At 53.0% G+C, this 20263-nt stretch overlaps 6 protein-coding genes across 6 annotated transcripts; 3 read left to right on the top strand and 3 right to left on the bottom strand.

Moving 5' to 3' along the window:
* Positions 1-552: 552 nt before the first annotated feature.
* On the bottom strand, positions 553-2224 carry NECHADRAFT_95788 (uncharacterized protein; the record flags this gene model as incomplete). The annotated part of the gene is made up of 3 exons (XM_003048506.1): positions 553-604; positions 642-2023; positions 2078-2224. 3 exons carry the CDS (start codon positions 2222-2224, stop codon positions 553-555), a joined length of 1581 nt encoding a protein of 526 aa, XP_003048552.1.
* A 6787-nt stretch (positions 2225-9011) lies between these two features.
* NECHADRAFT_63110 (uncharacterized protein) lies at positions 9012-11694 on the top strand (the record flags this gene model as incomplete). The annotated part of the gene is made up of 2 exons (XM_003048316.1): positions 9012-9107; positions 9156-11694. The coding sequence occupies 2 exons, from the start codon at positions 9012-9014 to the stop codon at positions 11079-11081; spliced, it is 2022 nt and encodes a 673-aa protein (XP_003048362.1). The 3' UTR covers positions 11082-11694.
* A 610-nt stretch (positions 11695-12304) lies between these two features.
* NECHADRAFT_47547 (uncharacterized protein) lies at positions 12305-13090 on the bottom strand (the record flags this gene model as incomplete). The annotated part of the gene is made up of 2 exons (XM_003048507.1): positions 12305-12885; positions 12943-13090. 2 exons carry the CDS (start codon positions 13088-13090, stop codon positions 12305-12307), a joined length of 729 nt encoding a protein of 242 aa, XP_003048553.1.
* A 527-nt stretch (positions 13091-13617) lies between these two features.
* On the bottom strand, positions 13618-15790 carry NECHADRAFT_84111 (uncharacterized protein; the record flags this gene model as incomplete). Its single annotated transcript, XM_003048508.1, has 4 exons — positions 13618-14724; positions 14780-15367; positions 15416-15655; positions 15713-15790. The coding sequence occupies 4 exons, from the start codon at positions 15788-15790 to the stop codon at positions 13618-13620; spliced, it is 2013 nt and encodes a 670-aa protein (XP_003048554.1).
* Positions 15791-17354: 1564 nt separating this feature from the next.
* Positions 17355-18787, top strand: NECHADRAFT_122787 (uncharacterized protein; the record flags this gene model as incomplete). The annotated part of the gene is made up of 4 exons (XM_003048317.1): positions 17355-17645; positions 17757-18009; positions 18062-18665; positions 18721-18787. The coding sequence occupies 4 exons, from the start codon at positions 17355-17357 to the stop codon at positions 18785-18787; spliced, it is 1215 nt and encodes a 404-aa protein (XP_003048363.1).
* A 416-nt stretch (positions 18788-19203) lies between these two features.
* On the top strand, positions 19204-20219 carry NECHADRAFT_84113 (uncharacterized protein; the record flags this gene model as incomplete). Its single annotated transcript, XM_003048318.1, has 2 exons — positions 19204-19350; positions 19398-20219. The coding sequence occupies 2 exons, from the start codon at positions 19204-19206 to the stop codon at positions 20217-20219; spliced, it is 969 nt and encodes a 322-aa protein (XP_003048364.1).
* Positions 20220-20263: the final 44 nt, after the last annotated feature.

Raw genomic sequence — 20263 nt, forward strand, 5'->3', positions numbered from 1 at the left:
AGACCACGTTTCCCATGCCCATCCCGCAACAACCCTTGCTCGAGACAAGGGGGCTGTACATAATTTCATGCAGGGGCATTGCGGTCCCTTTCGTCGCAACTTTAATGTGCCAGACCTCTAAACCAAAACCGCCCCTTTTGCCTTTTGCTTTGGCCTCGGCGGATGGCCTTTTGGTGTAGCCGTGGCAGGGCTGTCCCTACGCACGCCGCATCCGGCTTTTACCTCTCCAACATCCGGGACGCCGGGTTTGTTTCTACCGTCATCCTTGTAGAAACACTTGAAGCTTCCATGGCAAGGAACATGGTGCTTCTCCCGGTATTATTGACCAGCCTCATCGATATCAGGATCTTGTCTATTTGCTGCACATCCTTGACTGGACCCTTCTTCCGATATTCTTCTCTTATTCAGCCTCAGACTACATATCGATTTTGCCTGGCAACTATTGACAGGGCCCCGTTACACCCAAGTGTCAGATCCATTCAGGGTATCTGTTCCCAGCCTTAGCATCGTCCTTATTACCGTCCCCGTCATTAAAATCCCTGCCCAGTCCATCTACCGACCCATTCTTGAACTGCCGAAATTCTGTTGCTTCAAACATCTTGAGCTCATGCTCCCACTCAGGCTCCACCTCAGTCTCCGACTCTTCCGCCTGGCGTTCATCTCCCCTCGATTGCTCAAGCTTCTGTCGCTCCTCCAACGTGAGGTCGCTCTTTGCGGATCCAATCTTGAGGAATGGGAGGAACAGCAGGGGAACTGATGCCACGCCGAATGCCATCCAGAAGGCCACCTTGTAACTCTGTCTGAGCCCAAGGTGAGCCGTCTGTCCCACAGCAATGTCCGCAATGCCGAGGAAGAAGCTGATGCCTAGGAAGAGGATACTGTTGATGAATGCCCCGGCCAATCCTTGCCTGTGACTTGGCATATTTGTTGTCAGAAAGATATTGCTGACTGTAAAGGTTATATCAATGCCCATGGTACAGCACACCATGGACGGAAACACCCATGCCCAATAGTTTGGGTTCTCTGGCATAAGAGCGAATAGCAGCATACTCGTTGCATTGGCCAGACACGAGATGAACAGCAGAAGTCTGCCAGGAAGGAAATGCAGAGTGAATCCGCCGACGGTGCCGATGAGTAACCCACCGGCGAACAGAGGGATGTACCAGATGGCTGTCGTAAGCGGCGACTTGTGGAGCACCAGCTCTATGTAAAAGCTGGAGTAGAACAGGAAGATCCCGAAGGTGCCGAAACTCATGAACAATGCTGCAGTCAGGCGCTTCATGCACTTTGGTGCGAAGAGGTCAGCCGGCAGGAGAGGATGCCTGGCCTTGTGCGTCTCAACGTACCATGCCACGACCAGGAGGATGATGCCGAGAACCAAGGTCACGATGATATGCGGAGTAGCCCAGCCATTCCGGGCGTGCGAGCTATCCGTGAGGGCATAAACAATTAGAAGCAGCCCCGGTACAATTGTGGTGACTCCCCACCAGTCCATTGATATGTCGGCCCGCTTTCGGTTGTAGTCAAAGGGCACGGCGAGCAGCGAGATGACAGTGACGACAGCAAAGATGATGGTGCCGATCCAAAAGTACCACCGCCAGGTCAGGAACTCGGCGGAAAGCCCTCCGATTAGGATGCCGAGGAAGAAGCCAAGTGGCGCGAACGCTCCATAGAGTGCGAAGATGAGGTTCTTGCGTGGGCCGGGACGATAGATCTTGCCCATCAGCATGACGCCGCCTGGCAGGTATGCAGCTGGACCGAGGCCCTGCAAGGCACGGCAGAAGATGAGCATGATGTAGTTCTTGCTGAAGCCCGCAACGAGAGCCCAGATGAAGAACCAAAGCAGTCCGCCGTTAAAGACGAGATATCCGCCGTGCATATCACCGAGCCGGCCCATGGGGAGGAGCATTGCTCCTGTGACGAGAGAGAAAACGCTCGAAGGCCATGTCTGGGAGGCCTGAGGGATGTCGAGCTCTTTGGCCAGGGGAGGAAGGATGACATGGAAGCCGCTGACGAAGAATTCCTGGTATCTAGTTAGAGTCTGATGGAAGCCCTGAAGGGTTCAGGTTGTACTTACAGCTAATAGCATGGAACAGAAAACTGAGATGCCAAAACCTAGCTCAGCCCAGATTGACTTGAACACCTCTGGTCGTTGACGGCCGAGTTTCTCGACGTCAACGGCAGGCTCATGTTGACCGTTGATGCTCTCTTCGTCTGAAGCCATGGTCTCTCACAGAACAGAGTATAGAGTATAGTGTTGAGATTGTCTATTCAAGGCTATGCCTGTCTGAGAACGAAGCTTGCAGCAGTCCAAAGCACCGAAAGAGGGAGACTCGTCCATCCTTTGTACCCATCCCGCAACTCTCCCCGCCTCAGCGGCATCTTGGTCAATGCCCAAGCCATATCCCCAGGAACAAAGCCTCCCAGCAATGATTCCTTGGCTTTCCCTCGCGAGGTGTGGATGGAATTGCCTCGTTCGGGTTAGTGAGGAGACGGGGCTGACAAACACAATAGTTAACGAAACGCCTCACAACTCGATTATGACGACCGTTGGGCTGAGCGCTTAGTAAAGTTGTTGGTTGAACATGGGAAGGGGAGAGATTAAAATGACGACCGGGCAGCGAGGGAGAGACGATTATGACGACCGAGTTGGAATCACTGCATGGTTATGATGACCGAGGGGGGATTGGGGGATAGTTATGACGACCGAAAGGGATGATTTGAGAGGGCTGATTACCAATTGCTTTTGGGGAGAAACTCGGATTGATCAGCATTGAGAATTGGTTGGAGAGCTACATAAGCAGAGAAGACGAGTTACTCAGCTCCCTTTGGTCGTCATGGGTGGTGTTGATCTTGCTTCGAGGTAACTATGTAGAACTTGGCTTTGTAAACCAACACTGTTTCCGCCCACACGGATTGAGCACCTCGCCAAGCTGCTAGTTGCTTCCAGATGCTTTACTCAAAGCTTGTATTACTTGACCTGAAGTCTTGCTACAGCTAGAAGTACATTTTCCTAGACAATAAGGTCTTGTCGAGGTTTGGAGAAGTTGAAGTTGTTGTAGTCACACTTAGCTGCCGTCGAGGGTGTAGGGTGGCTGGAGCATGAGGATCTTGGGCCCTTGAGAAGCGTCGGTCAGGCCCAGAATCTGGGGAACACGGCGTCGTATCTCGGTCTCGTTGATTGTAGACATGATCGACTGGCCATGACCTGGGAGAACCGGAGATGGTCTTTTCGTGTTGTGATGTGGTTAACAAATGTCAGAGAGTCTGTAGGTGAGCGTAGCGAGCAACACACAATAGTTGGAACGTTGACAAGCCAACACATATCTTTTTGTAAACTCTCCTATCTACATGTAAAGCTCGAGTAAATGGCGCATGAGGTGTACACGAGGTAACCTTCATCGTCGCACCTGAAAACTCGAGGACATCCTGTGTAGCACGCCTCGTGTTCTGAAGCAAGCCATGGAATAAGGTTGCACTCTGCAACGGGCAGCCTTTAGAAAAAACTCCGATAGCGGCGCTGACTGGACGATATTACTCAGTCGTACTGGATGTTCTATCTATGGCCAGTCTGGCGATCCTTGGTATGTTCTGCCACTCTGCTCAAGTGATGTATTGACATAGCCACGACGTCTAGGGAAAGATTCGACTGTGGCTAAATGGCCTGGAACTGTGCCTCTTCTTGACATACAAAAGACATTTGCCAAGAAATGAGCTTTGCATGCATATATTCCGGTCCCGTCACTTGATCTAGAACATCGTATGTTTGCTCGGTCAGATATCGTCATCTCGATCCAAAATCTTGGTCACGGCAGTCACCGGCCGTTTACTTTCAATCTCGACGCTAATGTTGACGCCAGATGAGATGAAGATCCAAAATACTGCACTCGGGTCAAGCGAAGCATGTGGAAGGGATGTCTACGAGATCCTCACGATGTTGCCGTTATTCCGCCATCGGCCAACCATCGGCCACCCGCATCCAACGATGGCTTCCAAAAGTCAAGCGGGGAGCTACTCATGGTGACGGCGTAGAAAAGTACAGTAACACGCTCGCGATAGAGTTACAAGCCCGACGCCGTGTCAGGACCCTGCAGTACGACTACGCTGAGAAGATTCACGGGGCTAGTTCTCGACTCGTGCCTTTTCACCAGCGTAGATCTCGACTCGTTGAGAGGGGACGGACTGGCGTCGTGTGTTTTCTCCCGTGAGACGGACCCTTGGCTCTCCGCGCCCGCGATCTGCAGCTTGGGAGAAGACGGTTGGCTGGGGATGAGAGACATGCATTCCAGAAGGTCTGATGGAGGGGGATTTTCCAGCTCCGATCGGCCGTCGGGATGAGGAGGGGCACCGAACCCGCCCGTCAGCCAAGACGATGGGCGTTGGTATTGTCCTTGTCCGTGGCTGCTTGAAGGGGGGGTTAGAGTTCAGTCCGGCTGCCGCGGGCGCCACACCGGGAAACACATGGCTTGTGGAGTGCCGTGCACGGCGATCATTGAGGACGAGCGGGATGATGGGGAGGGGAAGGTGGTGCCAAGTTGAGATTGTTCTCAGCTGGGGAGAGAGAGAAGAGATTCGACATGTGAAACATTGAGATGGCATCTGGGTTACACAAAGACTCTTGGCCTATGGCCGTTGCTGTGGTAGAATGTCACGGCGAGACCATCTGGGGCTGGATCTCGTTCTTTGCAGCAACAAAGGAAAACTGATGGTTCTAGAGCCCAGCTCGACTCAAGACATGCCGGCAGGAGGGGGAGATTGCAACCCCAGAAAATCAGAGCAATGGGCACAATAAGGTTTCAGCGAGGTTCAGGAGCGGTGTGTGAAAAGTAGCACCACCATCTGGACATGTAATGTTTTCGCTTGAGCATCGCGCTTATATCCCGGCCAGGGGGGGTTGGATTTCTTCCGGTGCTGGGAAAAGCAGGCTCGCATGGAGAATGACCCACGTGTATCCTCTTTGAAGCGCAGGGATATCAGAGTAAGCTTTCAATAATGTGAGGTAGAAAAAGAAGGTGAGAGTACATAGTAACAAGTCAAGGGTTGGAAGACGCGGCCATCACCTGAGGGGGCCACAGCCGGCCACGGGTTTGTGAGCGCTTCACCGATTCGACAAGCGACGGGAGATGCTGACAAGGAGGACGGTACGGGGCTTAGAAAATGTCAGGAGAGTTGAGGATGGCGATGGGCTAAGATATAGAGCCGTGCACCGGGGTTTGACAGGTAAGCGTATCTTGGCTATATCGTGATGGGTGAGAAAAAAGGCGGATGTGTAGTCAGATATTGATGATGGAGGAGGGGGGTCTGCAAGGGGGAGGGGGGTCTCGTTGCTTTGATGGCCTCGAAAAGAAAAGTAGGGTATCATTCCGGGGGATTTACTCGGCAGCTAGAACGATGCAGGCCTTTTGGTCGTGTTCTCAGCGGAGTACGGCAAACGGCAGCTTTCTGGATGGGATGGTGAGTGAGACAAGGGGGAGAGGATGCATCTGGGGCTGGGACATGGCAGATGCGGTGAGTGTGGGGGGTTTAGAACAAGGCAAGGGATGGATGTTGTGGACATGAAACTCCGCGAGAAACAAGGTCCCGTTGTAGGCGGCAGGTGGTTGGGAACGACGATAACGACTTGTTTGTTTGCGAGAAGCAGGTCCCACCTCCTGGAGAGGGGGAGAAAAGTGGCTGAATGCAACGGTTCGACTGTGGTTGCGGGAGAGTCACTGCCATTGGCTCCGTCTCCTCGCCGGGTTGTGCTCAGATGTTTTCTCGTTGTCGCATTCTCTACCTCTCGGGGAGCCGCCCGCCGGTAGATGCTGGCTGGCTGCGTGTATGTGGGTGTGACGACATGAGAGATGTGTGGATGGGATATGTAAAGATGGGATGCATTGCGTGGGGGGTAATGCATAATGGTTGATTGACCTTGGAGATACTGATTCCTAGAGGATTTGTCCATGGTTTGGAGGTTGACTGCTTGTAGGAATACAAGCTGTAAAGGACGGCATGTTGTAAAACGAGCGAGTTGCCTATCTACGTGAGTCGGTGTGCTCAAAAGGCAACTCGCAAGAGTCGATAGTAGACATGTCGTCTCGTCGTTGTATCCCATGTAGAGTTCCATCCTCCTCAGGGATTGACGCGGGTGCGCCTTGTGTAACCCACGACGCTCCCAACGGTGGTCATACAGGATGCGCATCTCTATCAACAACAGCAGATCGCAGGGCAGCAAGAAAAAAAGAGATAAAGGGACCCTTGAGGCTCTTGATTACGTGCTTCCCGAGAGGGTGTGAAGTATTGGATGGAACCTGACGCCGCAGAGATAGCCATGGGTAGGACGTGGGTTGGAGGAAAAAATAAGACGACAGTACTCGTACAGAAGGACCGGTATATGTTGCTTGAAGGATACGTTGGAAAAGTATAATACTATGTGATAAATCATGCATAGAAGACTTCTATCGTATCACCTTTTCTTGCACTACCTCTTTTGCAGCCATTTCTTCACTTCTATATGGACTCATAGTTCATCAACGTCCCAGCAATCAAGTATTCGAGGCTATCTACCATTCTGGTGTCTGATCTATAATTTCATGACCCGCGTGGGAGGGTAGCAGCACAGCACATGCCGTGCAGCCTCAAAAGCTCGCATCTGCTGCCCGTGATTATTCTTGGATAGCCTCACGTTTCGCCACAGTGGTGACGATGTGCCGGCCCTACTACAGGGTCACATTGCTGTAGAGCCGCAGCCGCATTAGGCCCTTCCACGGCCTACCCGTAGCTTGGTAGCGCATCGGGCAGTCTCCCGCTCAAAAGTCTCCCCTTTTATTTTTCCTTTCTTTTTTTCACTCGTAAAGTTTCATGATTTCTTGTGTACCGTAACTCCGTTACCTCTAGGCTAAAGAAAAGTGTCGGTGAAGGCGCGCAACTGCAGGAACATCACGGCGGAAACACCCTAGCAGCGGGTCCTTGTTAGGCTCGTAGCCGCACCGGGCGACACGGCTTCGGGGGCCGGGGGCGGACGCGGACGCATGTGGCGAGCTTCCTGCTGCACCTCAGAGGAGTCCGGCTGGTTGCTGCTCGTTTCGAGTATGTGTGCTCGTGTGTGCTCTTAGGGGAAGGTCCAAGACTGATAGTGTCCTGTATTCCTGGAAGTGAGGCCTTGGGGGCCCTTGGAGTGAGGCCTTGCGGCGCTGCTGCCAGGCCTCCCCCTACAGGGCCACAAACAGGAGAGATCAAAGCGCGGACATCGCCCACCGGTGGGAAGAGGGCATCACATGGCAGCCCGGCCGAGTAATGGATGGCTCTTGGTTTCGCCGCGGCGCCGGGCGTAGACAGAGGTGTGTGTGCGTGCGTGTGTTTAGGCAAAAAACAACACCATCGGCCCTGTCGTCAGCTCGAATGTCGGTATCATACATGGTCAATGGCGAATGGCTCGTACCTCGTGAAAGCTTCATTAAACGTCTCTGACGACTGGAATTGTTGGACATGGGCTGCCGAGGACTCGTGCTTGGTTGTGTCGCTGACGTTGCTCAGTCTCAGAGATTTACGGAATCGTTCATTTTTCTGGTGAAGAGGTAGCTGACATGTGCGAGTATGAGGCTCTGCGACTGTGAGGCCTGAGTCATACGCTCATTTTCGCCAAGATGGAATGATCTCAGGACAGTGCGACGTCTGGATATACTTGATCGCACTGCCTCAATACCCCTTGGCTCAATCTCCCCATGTTAATGAAACCCCACCATCATGGTGGCAGGGCTCAGAGACACCCCCACCAATTCCTCATGTCTCTGACGGTGACGACCTGGACAGAATGGATAGGTCACCGGTTTCGGCGTGGGCGTTTTGTGGGAGGTGCAGGAAAAAACACCAAACCCCATGGACAGCACGGCAACCCGCACATCGTCAACTTTCCCGCCAGATGACGATCCAATGCCATACGTAGATGAGTGACGATGCCGTGTCCCCAAATTCTTGAACCGTCCCCTGGCAATGGGGCCATGGACATCATCATGGTCGCCACCGGGTCCCCTAGATCCCTAAGCTCCTAAGCTCTCCCCTCCTAGGGTATGACAAGGACCCTTGCGTTCCAGGGGCTTTACTCTGTCGGGAACAGGTGTCCGGCTAGCTGGCTGGCTGGCCTCTTCTTGTCTCTGGGTGATATGGCCGCGACTCGGCCGTATCCGACATCAGAGAACTGGGCAGCTGGACAAGGACAGTTGAGAAAACGGGCTTGGGATGGCGTAGCGTAGAGGGCAGGCGATGACTGTGGCGGTACCTTTTTTAGGCCGCCTCCAATTCAGTTCGTATGAAGAGTCTGACGCTACTGTGGCCTGGCATCCATGGCATAGCACCGCGGGCACAGCACGTAGCAAGCGCTGGAGGGAGTCCGGATTGTCGGTGGGGGTGTCGTTGTGTACGAATCGTTGTCCGTGGATTTGATTGAAATGTGAACTTGTGACCGCCGGCGCCGGGCGATGGATGGATGTTCTGTTCGTCAAGTACCTGGACTACCGCAAACGAACTATTCTGGTACCTGTTGCCCCAGTCCCAGTCCATCCCAGTCCGTCCATCCCGTCCACGCCTGTCTCCCTCTCTTGGTTGCGTTGCGTTGCGTCCGCCCCGCCCGCCTTGTTATCCCCCATGAGTATCTCGTCTTTAGTACTAAATAAGCCCAAAATCCAAGTTCGCGCACTCCGCTCTCATCGCTTTTCCAACGTTTCTTGTGTCATTGTCGTCGCTTGCCAATTCTGAACCATTCATCACATCGTCGGTTCTACATCTACTAGACACACATACATCTACACTCTTCATTGCCCAGTTGCATCTTATTTGTTGTTCTTTTCCCCTGCGTGCACTCATCGCTTCCTTATTTTTGTCTACCCCTCCGACAAACAGCACCTACCGCACGCACAGCACAAGCCAAGGCAAGGTTCGCGCAGAAGCGCACACACAGGCCAACCTCGAGAAGCCAGTCACGAGTCATCCCGCCCTCGCCGACCCCTTCGCTCGTTTCGTTTCTTCCTTCCATCATGGCAGCGCCAGATAAACCAAGGCGACGGTTTGCTCCCGAGCCCATTGAGACTACCTTTGAGACGTTCAGGAGCAAGACGGGAAAGCAAAAGCAGGTTTTGAGCAGCCAAAAGAACAACCATAACGATCACTACCAGCCCAAGACACCGCCCTGCACCATGGGCCCCAACCCAGAGCCCACCCCCGAGGCTTCACCTCGAGAGCCCTCACCCGTTCCCCAGGAGTTGCGCCCGAAGCGACGCTTCGCTCCTCAGTTGATCGAGACCTCGCGTAGAAGTCGCCGGGTCGGAGATACCGGTCCTGCCACGAAACCCAGCGACAAGACCGACATCACCCCTTACACCAGAAACATCTACACCGCTACAAAGCACCGTGGGAGACGGCGAGGTGACGGCCGTGACGATGAGGAGTCTCCCGTTGCCAACGGCGCCCGGCGCCGCGAGTCGGAGGATGAGAATGTCATGTCGTATTTGCTAGAGCTTGCCGCCAAGGAGGCTGAGCGCCAGATGCAGGAGGCTGCCCTCGCTGCCTTTCCCAACAGCCACCAACGTGAAGGCAACGTTGACCACTTCTACTTCCGTGAGAGTTCTGGTAGCGACAACTCCCCAGAAAGTACATCGCCCGTTCATCACGGCCACCATGGTCAACCCATTGGAGCTCACCACAATGTGCGGCGGCAGTCGTCGGATGCGAACATGTCTTGGTGGCAGAAGCACATGCAAGAGCACGCCGAGCAGGTTCAAGAGCAGAAGCATGATGACCCCATGGTGCTGGACGAGCCCGAGACCAAGCCGGGCGAGATGGCGACGCTCGCCGAAGAGCCCCACGAGGACCACACGGCGCGCAAGCAAGGTGAGGATACGGCGATGCGGACAGACACGGCCGACCTCGACAAGATGGACCTGACCGCCCCTCCGGATCCGATGTGGATCACGTCAAACAACCAGCACGCGCCCCCCGCCGGCAGGAAGAGGTCATCGCCCGGCGCTCCAGGCCCCATTGGGGAGACGTACATGCCACTGCTCCAGACAGATTCTTATCTGACGGCCGAGCAGACTAATAAGGCCGCCTCCCCGGCACCTGCGCCATCCCGGCACATTGGTGAATCTCCGATGCCCTACATCCCCTCGGCGCCGTCCGGCAGATCTGATGTGCCATACGCCAAAGCTTCTCAGATCCCCCCAGACACCGGCGGCTTTCGCAACTCGGGACGAGGCTTTGGACGCCCATTCGGAGGCTTCGGTCACAGATCTCCAGCTCCCCCGTTCCAGAAGAGGCGCCAGGCTGTATCTCCACCCATGCTGGGCAAGGATCTCGTCTTTCGGAGGTGTCCGTCGCCCAAGCAGACCAAGCTGGAGCCAGACCACCCATTCGCAGAGCGCCATGCCGAGGAGAAGTACCGGGATCTTTCGGGAGAGAAGGGTCTCTGGCGAGGATACTGCTTCAGATCCGAATCGAATGATGCCTACTTGGTGCCAGCAGACCTGCATGCCCCACCCATGCTCACAACCCCCAAGCCGCCGGCTACTCCCGGCAACGCCTCGCATATCAGCTCTCCAAGCTTTACGGACGAGCCCGCCGCTATCAACGGTGCTAACGGTCTATTCAACGGCCAGACCAATGGTACCAATGGTACCAAGGAGCACCGCACCCGGGCCGGCAACCCCAAGGGCCTACACATGCTCCACGGCATCGACGAGCGGCTTCAGCAGGAAAAGGCCCACGCCGAGCGTGAGGAGAAGATTGCCCAGGAGTTTGACGACGGCTTCGTCACTCAGGTGTACAACTATCTATCACTAGGATACCCCGCCATGGCACGAGCCTTTGATGAGGAGCTGTCCCACATCAGTCTTATGAGCATTGATGATCTCGAGAGAGATGACGACCAACAGCTTGCCAAGGGACACCTGGTCGAGGCCGACGATGGCACGCCCCGAGACAAGAGATGCCCTCGATGGCGAGCTCTTCGAACTTATATCAAGGAGTGGGCCAGACAGCACCCCAACCTCGACAGCATGGATCCTGTTGGGTGGGGAGTCCGAGAACGACGGGGCAGCTGGGCTGTCTGAGCTGCACGGCACGTTTCTTCCAGAACTTTTTTACTCATGCGGTTATACTCTGTTCGCATACGCCACGTTTTATTTCCGAAGCACGAAGTCTTTCTCAGAAGAGTTGATTGCAGTGTTTACTTTTTATTATTTTGGGCCTGAGTTTCTATCAACCATCGGCGGGCGTTTTTACTCCGCAAGAGTCTGCTATAAACGCGGCACTTGCAACTATTGTTTTTTGAGCAAGAAGCATCCATGGAGGGTACATATGGAAAGCCCCCAAGAGCATGTTTAGTGTGTTCGAGTTGTGTTTTATGACCCAAGGGGAGGAGGAAGGTGAAGAAAGAACGAGAGAGAGGGAGAAGATAAAGCTTTGGTACCTGTTTGAGTTGCTGCTACAAGGCGGGTAGATGATTAGACCACAAGCGAAATACTGTTTTTCGTAGATGAAACATCAAAAGACGATGAAAGGAATCAGGGGAGGAAGGGGGAGGAAAGGTGTGTGCGAGTGGTGTTCGCACAAATGTACATGAATGAATGGCTGAGTGTGAGAGATGATGATCAAGCTCTTGGTGGGATATTTGCTCCTATGGGAGTGGAATACATGACATCCGGTCCGGGCCGGACTGAGAAGACACTTTTTTCATGACAAGTTTGCGTGTGTGATCATGACTGTGAAGTTGATTCGATAAGAGAGTGTTGGAATATGTTTAGTTCGTTGGCTATCCGGTGACTCTTTAAGGCCTCTTTGGCCCCAAGAACTTCCCAAGGCTGTGTTAACATCGGGCCATGATGTTATAATGTGTTGAAGATCTGTTCTTTATTATAGTTGCAGCCCGGCCCTTGATGGGTTAACTGAGCCCGAAGATTGAACTTCCCAAGGCCCATCAAATTTCTATGGAGCCTTTCTTAAGAGCATGTTGGTGAAATTGATTGATGGATTCCAGCCAAGGCAGCGTCCGATCGCTCATCGATCACGGGCTGGCCGTCAACTTACAGGCTTGGAGTCATATGGCTTTGCTCGCTTACCTGAACAGCCCCCGAGAGGCCCTCTCTACTACCCACGGGCGCTGCAAATCTGATTGTGAAGTCTTCTTCACAGGCCATTCAAGTCGTTGGTCGTATTGTGAAGTCTTGACCACTTCACATACTCAGCTTAATAACTCCCTCATCCCCCTCCACTATCCATAAACATCTCGTTAAGTGTATAATGATGAATTCCATCTTCTTCATCTATGAAGCGATTACAGTTTGGAAGTAGCATCGCGCTTCCCGCTCTCCTCGACAACCATCCACGGCTTTCCTCCCACTTCAACAACATCGCCTTCGCTCAGATTCTCCCCCTTCAAGATCTTCTCACAAGGCAGCCCAATTTCACCAATCTTCACAGTCCTCTTCCATCCCTCATCCCACTCCCACCTCTCCAGCGCAACATCATCACCAACCCTCACAAAACCCTGCATGTGCCTTCCCAGCCTCACGACCGAGCCCCTCGTACGGTGCTCATCGTCATGCAGCTGGACCACCAGAACTCTCACACCGCCCTCCCCGGGGACGGCAGTGGGGTCGACGTCGTGCCAGAGCTCCTCATACTCGCCGTCGGCACCCGTGTCAGGGTTGAGCATGGAGCCCTTTTCGAGCACAAGGTTGTCGGGCTGGGAGTACATGAAGCCCGCGTCGGGGAACAGCTCTGGTGTCAATGTGCGGGATGAGATCCACTGGTGGAAGGCTGAGTAGGATGCTAGCTTGCCGGTTGAGTCGGGGCGCTTGGTCGAGATTGAGATGCCGGCGATGCCCCATTCCAGGCGGGACAAGGGCAGAGGGTCTGGAACTAGTTAATTGAGTGATATCAAACGGAGGGAGAGGTGCTTACCTTGTTGACCGGTCCAGGGCCCTTGATGGCCTTCGGGCAGGTAGATACGCAGATCAACAAAGTGCCGCCCGGGAGAGGTGAGGACGAGAGTGGAAGTTGGCTCACTGGCCTCCTCAGGGACCCAGCGGATCCATTTGCGCACTGAGATACTGCCCATCTTGAATCAATTCAAAGGTCACGGTTGAGGGACTGTAGATGTGTGAATAGAGTTGCAGCTGGGTTCTTATGCACGGATGGGGAGTGGATCTGGAGGTGGAGGCACGCGGGCACCCACACCAAGGAAAAAAAAAAGACATTCTATAAGTTGGCAACGAGATCATTTGCCGAGCTATTGAGACGCAACTTAGACTAAAATAAATAAATAAAAATATAAGCTAAATAAATAATATTATAAAGTCTATAAAACATCTTATATTTATCATCATAAGCCTTTCATGCTATAGTTCATCAGCGCATTAAAGGCAGGGTACTTGCGAAGTGTGCCAATGTTTTCTTAGACCACTAGGCGGGGCCGAACATGGGGTTGACAAGCCGAAAGGCGTCGAATCCACTGAGGAAAATGCACTTGCTTGGTAATTCGATTGTTGCTATATAGAATTGAGGTTAGTGTGAAGAGATTCGATATGAGCTACATTTTATTAATGATCTGTCTGTCTGATATGGAATGCCTTGATCGTGTCCACCTTAGGTAGTTGGTGTCATAGTCCGCCTCCTTTCGACAAAGGAAGAAATTGTCCCAACAAGAGTCCAAAGGCCAACCGATGCCATTATAGAAATAACAAGCCCCACAGTGCTCGGCGCAATAGATGTCGTGAATTTTACCACCACCAGAGTAGCGAGGATGCAGAGCAGTAGTATGCATCTCAGGGAGACGGCGTGTTTCGGGGCCATCTCAACCTTATCCATGAACAACTCGGAGCCATACCAAGCGAGTTCCACGAAAAGACAGACGCCGAGACAGCATGAAAACTCCAAGGGGCCTTGATTAGTGGGTCCTATGAAACCAAGAGCAGTATACATGCCAACCAGAGAAACAGGAAGAATAATGCAAAATAGGACGAAGAATGGCCTAATTTCACCTGCTAGGATGCAATTATGCCCCAAAGCGGCTCCTGAGAACACAATGCCACTTAGAAGTATGATAAAAGAGACGAAATAGCTGTATATGCTGTCTTTGCTGTTGGTTTTGCTTTTCGTCGAGACTTGGAGAAACTCGTTGACCGAAATTGACATGGACGCGCTGAAAACTGCTCCTAGGCTCGTCTTCTTAATGAGGCTGCTCCAATTCATGTGCGAGGTGCAGCGTGTGCAGCTTATCCAGAAATATTGCAACATTGGATTCAGAATGAAAAACGCGACCCCAAGTCTTAGAAATGGCTCCGTAATACCGGGTGACAGGTCAGCAACGAAGAAGATTCCGACTTCAATATAGGGCACCATAGCCAGAAGGAGGACTCCGCGATACTCAATCGAGCGGAGATATTGATGGTCGATTTCGGCATGTGCACCCTCCTGGCCTTCGTCGCGGGCCTCAGCTCGGGCTTGGGTTTCGGCTTCGACCGTCTCGGACTGAGCCTGAGTTAGGGCTATTTGATCGGAACTCTGACGTGAGGTGTTGTTCGATGATTGACGAAGTAAGAAATGTTCGAGAATTGCTGCGAGGGGAGCCACCGCCAGCAGCACCGGCAGAACCTGACCAAAGGTCCACTCGTCTTCCTGTTTGGGTCCGAGTAGCCTTGTTCTGGAAAATCGCCTTGTAGCCCATATGGCAGAAAGGGTCAACCAGTAGACCTGCGAAATGACAGGGTTAGGACCGGGGGAGTTGTCAGAGTTGAGGAGGGCCTACTTCTGCAAGGAAAGACGTGATTAGGTTGATGTGAATGCTCGGCAAACTATAGAGTGCAATGCCGAAGTACTGCATCGATTCAAGAAATGGAGATCGGTCGTCCCTGGGCTCGGCGCCCACCGAGGCGGTTAGTCGAGCTGCAACCCTTCGAAGGCCCCCCTCGAAAGGCTTTGACATTTTTGCGAGGCGTATGAAGAACGAATATATGAGAAGGATAAGTGTCTTGAGCATGGATTCGAATGCCACTGAGTTGGTGTCCATCTTCTCGCCAAAATAGCAAACGGCAAAGTCTGAAACTTTGTTGGGGCCTTTGTCCCAGCTGAAGTAACCGGTCAGGCCAACGGCCACTTCCAAAAGCATCATCATGATGAACATAGCAATGATACGCCATATAAGTTGGTTAGGGTGATTTGAGAAGTGGTTTCGAAGGAAAGATAGAGCAGCCAGGTGCGTCAAGGAAGCCAGCCACACAAGGTAGACGGCCAACTGCCAGTGACAACTCTGGAGTCGGCAGCTTAGAGCGATATATCCGCTTATCATAACTGCCAAGCCAGTGAAGATCTGGATATCTGCAAACATGATGACACACTAGAACCGGTGAGCATGGATGTCTACTAGGAAACCTGGGGTTGCTACCTTGTTCAGTGCGGACTCTAATTGGCTGTACAGATGCCAGTCTGTCCTCTGTAGGCTCCGGAGGCCGGGCAACTTTCGAACGACATGAAGAAAGACATAATCGACGTTATTTGGATACTGGCAAAGCGTTTTATTGCCCGTTTTCCGAAAGGGGTCGAGTTCGGGGTCGTAGGCTACGAAGTAGTAGCCGATGAGCAACAGGACAACTATCCACGCGGTAGCGAAGAAAGCTGTTGTGACCTAGGAGATGATTGTTAGTTGGATGCCTCGGGGTTGAAATGAGAGATTTTGTCGTACCCCTATGCCTGAAATGTCGCCATATGCACTGATCTCTGTAGGATGTGCGGAGCAGTTGTAAGTACAGGTATCTGACATTACGAATCATACAAAGACCAACAATCAAGCGACAGGATACTTGCAGAATGAATTATAGAAGAAGAGAAGGATAGAAAAAGAAGGGTGGGAGAAACAGGATAAATTCATGAGGTTTGTCTCACCCATACGCGATCAGGCTGGCGGTTAAGTTGCCATGTATGGCCAAAAGCCGCAAGCAGGCTCCGACGCCATGCAGCTGGGCTCTGCGATATGATAGGATAGATCAAAGAGCTGAACAACCAATTCAGCTGGAAATTCGTGTTTTTTTCTTCTCATGTTTAGGCCACCAAAGTCCCTGGTTGACGAAGCAGAGGTGGGCGACTGCAGATGAGCCAGTAGGTTGGACGTTGCAGAACGCAACCGGGCTTCGTTGAAGGACCAGACACTTTTCGAAATACTCGGATATTGCAATACGCTCATTGATTCCAATTAACTCTTCTGCTTCTACACACTATTGTGTTTCACAGTTTGCCGTCGCTTTACATCTTTGGGGTAGACTCTTGGACGTCAAGCCTCAATCACACAGGACATTCAATCGCACTGCGATTTAGGCAGAGCGATTATCTTTTAGAAGGATATTAAGCTGTCGAATCAATTGAAGTGAGTTGCTAGAACTTACCCTCGAATTGCAACACTAGATCAAGGGTAAGGGGTGGGCGACTTCCATGCTACACCAGACACTCACAACCCTACGCGAGTCCCACTCTAACCTCGCCCGATATAACTCAACCTTTCCAACAATTGAGGACGGATTTAAGGGGGAAATGCCATCTGGTGCTTGTACCGAAAGTGGAAAGCCGCTACAGGGTGAGCCAAACAGTTAAATTGCCCCCCTGGCCGGCCGGACCAGAGTGAGAATTCCGACACCCCGACACCCCGACACCCCGATGGACCGAGATCGACAACGCTATAGTCTAAGAAACCAAAGTTTTGTTTTAATAGTCTAAACCTGCTAAACTCATTAGACTACGATTCTAAACGTTTTGACAAGACTGTTACAACTAATGTGTTGAACACCACGAAGCCGGACACGACCGCGCGCCTTCAACGACGGTGACTCCTTCAGCCTGACTTATTGGCTTCACCAAACTCCTATCTATTAAGCTTATTAACAACAAAGTTTCCACCTTAAAAATCGCCTGTTTGGTCATGAAACACTGGCAAACTCGCTTACCGCCCGTCCAAGCGCCAAGCTGTCTGAAGTCTCGTGGCATGTTTCCACGGACATGGGTTTGAAACGTGCAAATGGATCCTCAGCCTTGACGACGGGCCTCTACAGAGACTCGGAGCCGAATGCCCAGGCGGAGATTCTGTCGTCCGCCAAACGGAGCTTTCGAGGTTGACACGTCTTGGTGGCCCTGGTTAATTAAATTGTAAGGTTATCGGATGACGACGCGGAAGGTCGTGGGATGGTGTTTAAAACAACGTCGGTTCCTCGGTGGGAGTGGCATCTTTTGAAGTTTCAACAATTCACTTTCGTTCAGTAATTCATTCCCTTCGTTACTCTTTTTCATACATTCTTTCTTTTGCTCATAACGGCCGTGCCGTCTCCAGTTATACAACAATGAAGTCCTACGCCCTTCTTTCTCTCCTTCCGGCCGTCCTGGCCTGCGCCAACCCCAAGACCAACGAGTGCGCCAAGGCCGTTGCCGCCAACGGCTCGTCTTTCTGCTCTTCCGTGAGCGAGACTGCTGAGCTCCCCTCGTGGGCTTCTGCCTGCAGCAAGAAGAACCTGGCCAAGGAGTGCGAGTGCCAGTTTGCCGCCGGCGGCGATTCTGCTCCTGCTCCCGCCTCCGAGGCTGCTGAGGAGCCTGTTCAGACTCAGGCCCCTGCTGCTACTACACTTGCTACTGTTGTTGCCCCCTCGGCTGTTGCTTCTAGCGCTCCTGTTGAGGAGGAGCCTGTTGAGGTTCCCGCTTCTTCTGCTGCTGGAAACTCTCCTGCTACTTCTGCTGCTGCTTCGCAGCCTTCTTCGCCCGCTGGTGGTGAGGCTACTGAGGGTGGTAGCTGCAGTGCTGCTGCTGTCGATGAGCTCGTTGGCTATGGTGATGGAACCACTGGTGGTGGCAGCGGAGAGGGTGTCACTGTCACTTCTTGCGCAGACCTCACCTCTGCTGTTGCCAACGGCGGTGTCATCAAGATCGATGGCCAGCTTTCTGGCTGTGACATCATCCGCCTTGAGGGCGACACCACCATCCTCGGTGTTGGCTCCGGCTCTGGTAAGCAGACCTTGCGTCCAACATGTCATACATCGCTAACACATCTCAATAGGTCTCGTCGGTGGTGGTTTCCGCATGAAGGACGTTTCCAACGTCATCCTCCGTAACCTCAAGATGAGCAACCCTCCCGAGGGCAAGGATCTCATCGATATTGAGAGCTCCACATACGTCTGGGTCGACCACTGTGACCTCTCGGCCGAGGGCCTCACCGGCGACAAGGACCACTTCGACGGTCTCTGCGACGCCAAGCGCGGCTCCGACTTTATCACCATCAGCTGGACCAAGTTCTCCGACCACTGGAAGGCCAGCCTGATCGGCCACAGCGATAACGCCGGCGCTGATGACACTGGCAAGCTCCACGTCACCTACCACCACAACTACTGGTCCAACATCAACTCGCGTGCTCCCTCTGTGCGCTTCGGTACCGCCCACATCTACAGCAGCTGCTACGAGGACGTTCCCACTTCCGGTGTCAACTCCCGCATGGGCGCTCAGGTGCTCGTCGAGCAGAACTCGTTCAACAACGTCCAGCGCGCCATCGTCACCAACCTCGACAGCAAGGAGGAGGGTTTCGCCTCCCAGAAGAACAACATCTTCACCAACAGCGACACCCAGATCACCCAGGAGAAGGAGTTTACTCCTCCCTACAGCTACACGTGAGTCAAGAGTATGCCCGTGAATTCGAGACATGGCGCTAACTTGTAATGATAGCACCGACCCTGCCAGCTGCATTTGCGAGCTTGTCAAGGCCAAGGCCGGTACTGGAGTCGTCGCTTAGATGATGAGACGAGGGAATTAAGAAAAGGGCAGTTCCCGCCCGATCAAGGATTGATCAAGGGACGTTCATCGACATATGACATTATTCTAGACACTTATTCAGGCCGTTTGAGCCCATGTACATATTACTGTTAAATAGTGGACTGCTCAATGCTAATTCCAGGTTGACCCTGCACTCAATTGTCTCTGTTTTATTCGGCCGAATAGGTGAGGGGGGGATTTAATGGTGATTCCCCCTTGGTAGATATCGCGAGGGTTGGTGTTCCAAGGGAGATGTGCCGATTCGTTTGGAACATCAAGGGATCCATCACAACCCTTTGGCTCGATATGTCTCGGATGATGATACTCGACAAGGGCGTCTCCATCAATTAAGAAGAAGCATGTCGCCCATCTATTTGGTTTGTCAGATATGCCAAGATGGACGTTCAAGACTGGCAGGCAAGTAGGCTCAGACTCAGAAGTAGCCGTTACCTTCAGGACGGCAATGTGAAGCCATGGCCTTGGAGTATTCAGGTTCAAATACTCGGCACAGAGGGAAGTGGACGACACAGTCTTCTGGATAGGGTGAGTAACAATTTTCCAGCATAAAGTCGACTCTAATGGTTTCCCAGATATGTCTCGATGAGTTCATCCCCAACGACGACCCCTTTACAGAACGCGACAGCGCCTGCAAACAAACCCACCTCCGCGGCCTCGCCTGCAACGTCTGGTTCGAAACGCCCATCTCCCTCACATCCCACAGCGACGGCTTCGCGCTCTCAAAGCAGGAGCTCTTCCACTGGCTCACCCGTGGGATGCGCGACTGCGACGCCCTCATCCTAGTCTACGACCTCACAGACCCCAGCAGCTTCCGGGAGCTGTGCGAGTTTTGCGCCCGCTGCGAGCTCGAGGGCGTTGGGGTGGCGCCTGGGTCTAGTCTGCCGTGTCTTGTTGTTGGCGCAAAGGCGGATTTACCGAATCAGGAGCATGTTCATGATGGGGAGAGGTTAGCTAAGCGTCTGGGAGGTCGCTTCGTCACATGCTCCTCACGAACGGGCGAAGGCTTTCTGGAACTGATGGAGGAGGCGATTGGACCGGTGGTGGATGCAAGAACGGCGCTTATACAGGAGAGTGAAGATATGTTGGGCGAGGCAATACGGGCGCTGCTGGCGTGGGCGGGAGAGAAGAGGACAGGACTCAGAAAAAGACTGAGCAAAAGGAAAAGAACATCAGAACTCCGACGGCCAGTGTCACGACCGAGATGCACGGGAGCACCTCCACGATGGACAATGCGGAGCTTGATCTCTCTACCTCTATGCCAGAGCATGCAGGGCATGAGCAGCTTTGACTCGGAGAACAGCGAAGCTTCGCTCCTAGTCCCGTGTCCGCCGGAGTGGCAGCTCTCGGTGGACCTAGTCGAGCCGGCCGCGACAGACTGGGCGCCGAGGTTCTGAGCCGGGTAGAGTTCGGTGCAAGCTCCGGTAGAAAACAGCGGGGC

Source organism: Fusarium vanettenii (genome assembly GCF_000151355.1).
Source record: "Fusarium vanettenii 77-13-4 chromosome 8 genomic scaffold NECHAsca_11_chr8_3_0, whole genome shotgun sequence".
Classification (NCBI taxonomy): Eukaryota; Fungi; Ascomycota; class Sordariomycetes; order Hypocreales; family Nectriaceae; genus Fusarium; species Fusarium vanettenii.